Source organism: Alligator sinensis, unplaced genomic scaffold (assembly GCF_000455745.1).
Source record: "Alligator sinensis unplaced genomic scaffold, ASM45574v1 scaffold407_1, whole genome shotgun sequence".
NCBI classification, from domain to species: Eukaryota; Metazoa; Chordata; order Crocodylia; family Alligatoridae; genus Alligator; species Alligator sinensis.
Window position 1 is genome coordinate 609854 of NW_005842464.1, and position 1759 is coordinate 611612.

The 1759-nt window shown below is 71.0% G+C and overlaps 1 protein-coding gene across 1 annotated transcript in view; it reads left to right on the top strand.

Moving 5' to 3' along the window:
• Positions 1–384: 384 nt before the first annotated feature.
• The window catches only part of UNC45A (unc-45 myosin chaperone A), a 15657-nt gene continuing 14282 nt past the window's right edge, over positions 385–1759 (top strand). The window contains exons 1-4 of the mRNA XM_025212486.1: positions 385–509; positions 612–704; positions 1015–1182; positions 1504–1672. Coding sequence (XP_025068271.1) covers positions 612–704; positions 1015–1182; positions 1504–1672 — 430 coding nt within the window. The 5' untranslated portion in view covers positions 385–509. The remainder of the gene's footprint in view (positions 510–611; positions 705–1014; positions 1183–1503; positions 1673–1759) is intronic.

Consider the following 1759-nt stretch of genomic DNA (forward strand, 5'->3'; position numbering starts at 1 on the left):
CGGCGCCGGCGAGCTCCTGCCCCCGCGCAGGGTGCAGCACACACGGCTCGTGCTGACCGTGCGCGGTGGTGACTCCTCTCTGCCGCCTGTCTCACCGGGGGGAGGGGGAAGGGGCAGGGCTCCGGCCCCCCAGCTGCAGGCGCCGTCAGGGTCTGGGCCAGGATCAGGGCTAGCGAGACCCCAGGTCCAGCACCGCGGCGCACGGATCGGCCTCCCTCACCCGCGTCTGTCCTTGCAGGAGGATTATCTCCAAGCAGCAGCAGATGCATCTAAAGGTACCAGCGGGCCGGGCAGGGGCCAGGCCAGCGCGGGCGCCATCCGCCGGGGCTCCGGCCCCCTGACGCTCCTCTCCCCCATGCTCAGCCATCGAGGCGGACGGCCGTGCGCTGCGGCAGCTGGGCCGGCTGGACCAGGCCGCCCAGGACCTGCAGCGCTGCGTGAGCCTGGAGCCCCGGAACAAGGCCTTCCAGGAGGCGCTGCGCGACCTGGGCAGCAGCGTGCAGGAGAAGGTGGAGCCCCCCACCCTGCCCCTCGCCCCTGGGCCGGCCGCAGCCCCTGCTGCGTGTTGGAGCCCGTCCGTCCCCCCTGACTTGCTCATCCATCTGTCCCAGATGAAGACCATGTCCTGCACGGACTCCAAAGTGCAGCAGATGTTCCAGATCCTGCTGGACCGAGAGGAGAAGGACGCAGACAAGAGGCAGAAGGTGCGAGGGGAGGGAGGGGGGCTAGCTTGGCTGGGGGGCAGGGGCTCTGGGAGGGCGAGTGGGGGTCACACACAAGCCGTGGTGCTGAGAGGCCGCCAAGGCCCTGGGTGCGGAGCCTCTGAGCTCTGCCCCTGTGTGGGAAGTGGCTGCTTGAAGCCCCGAAGGGGGCGGCTGTGGCAAGGCCCTGCCGGGGTGCCTGGTGCATTGGGGCCTGGGTGACGGCTGGTCCTGGCTCCTCCGCAGGGGCACGAGCGCCGGTGGGGTGGGGCACGGGCGCTGGCACCTGGCCGTGACTCTTGCTCCCTCGCAGGCCGCGCAGAACCTGATCGTGCTGGCGCGCGAGGAGCCGGGGGCGGAGAAGATCTTCCAGAGCGATGGCGTGCGCCTGCTGCAGCAGCTGCTGGAGGCGGGCGAGGCTGACACCACGCTGGCTGCCCTGCGCACCCTGGTCGGCCTCTGCTCTGGCCACCGCTCCCGGGTAGGGCCGTGCGCCACACCGCGCTCCCCCATCCCGTCAGCCGTGCCAGGGGGAGGGCTCCCGCGGCAGGGGTGTGGCTGACCCAGCGGCTGCAGCCCTGCTGGGACCAGTGTCTTGCCAGCAAGGCCTCTCTGCCTTTGCTGATCTCTGCTCCCCTGAATGCTGGGGGCTGCCCCCCAGCCGTGATGGGCACGAGGTGCTGGGTCCAGGAGTGTGGAGGTGCTAGGGCCAGGGGTGCGGCAACAAGAGGCCGCACATTGACATGGGGCTGGGGCTGGGCACCCGGGGCTCCCCTGGCAGCAACCGTCCCTGTGCCTGCAGACCATGGCCATCCTGGTGGAGCTGGGGCCGCCGCGCCTCTCAGGGCTGCTGGGCGCGGAGCATGAGCAGGTCTCGCTGGCGGCCTGCAACCTGCTGCAGGTCATGATCGACGCGCTCAAGGAGGGGCTGCAGCGGGACGTGCGTGGCAAGGAGGACGCCCTTGTGCTGGGTGAGTGGCGGATGCCTCCGTGGGCACCCCTCCTGGCACCTCATGCCGTAGCCCAGCCTTCTGCTGTGGGGCCTGCACCCTGTGTCC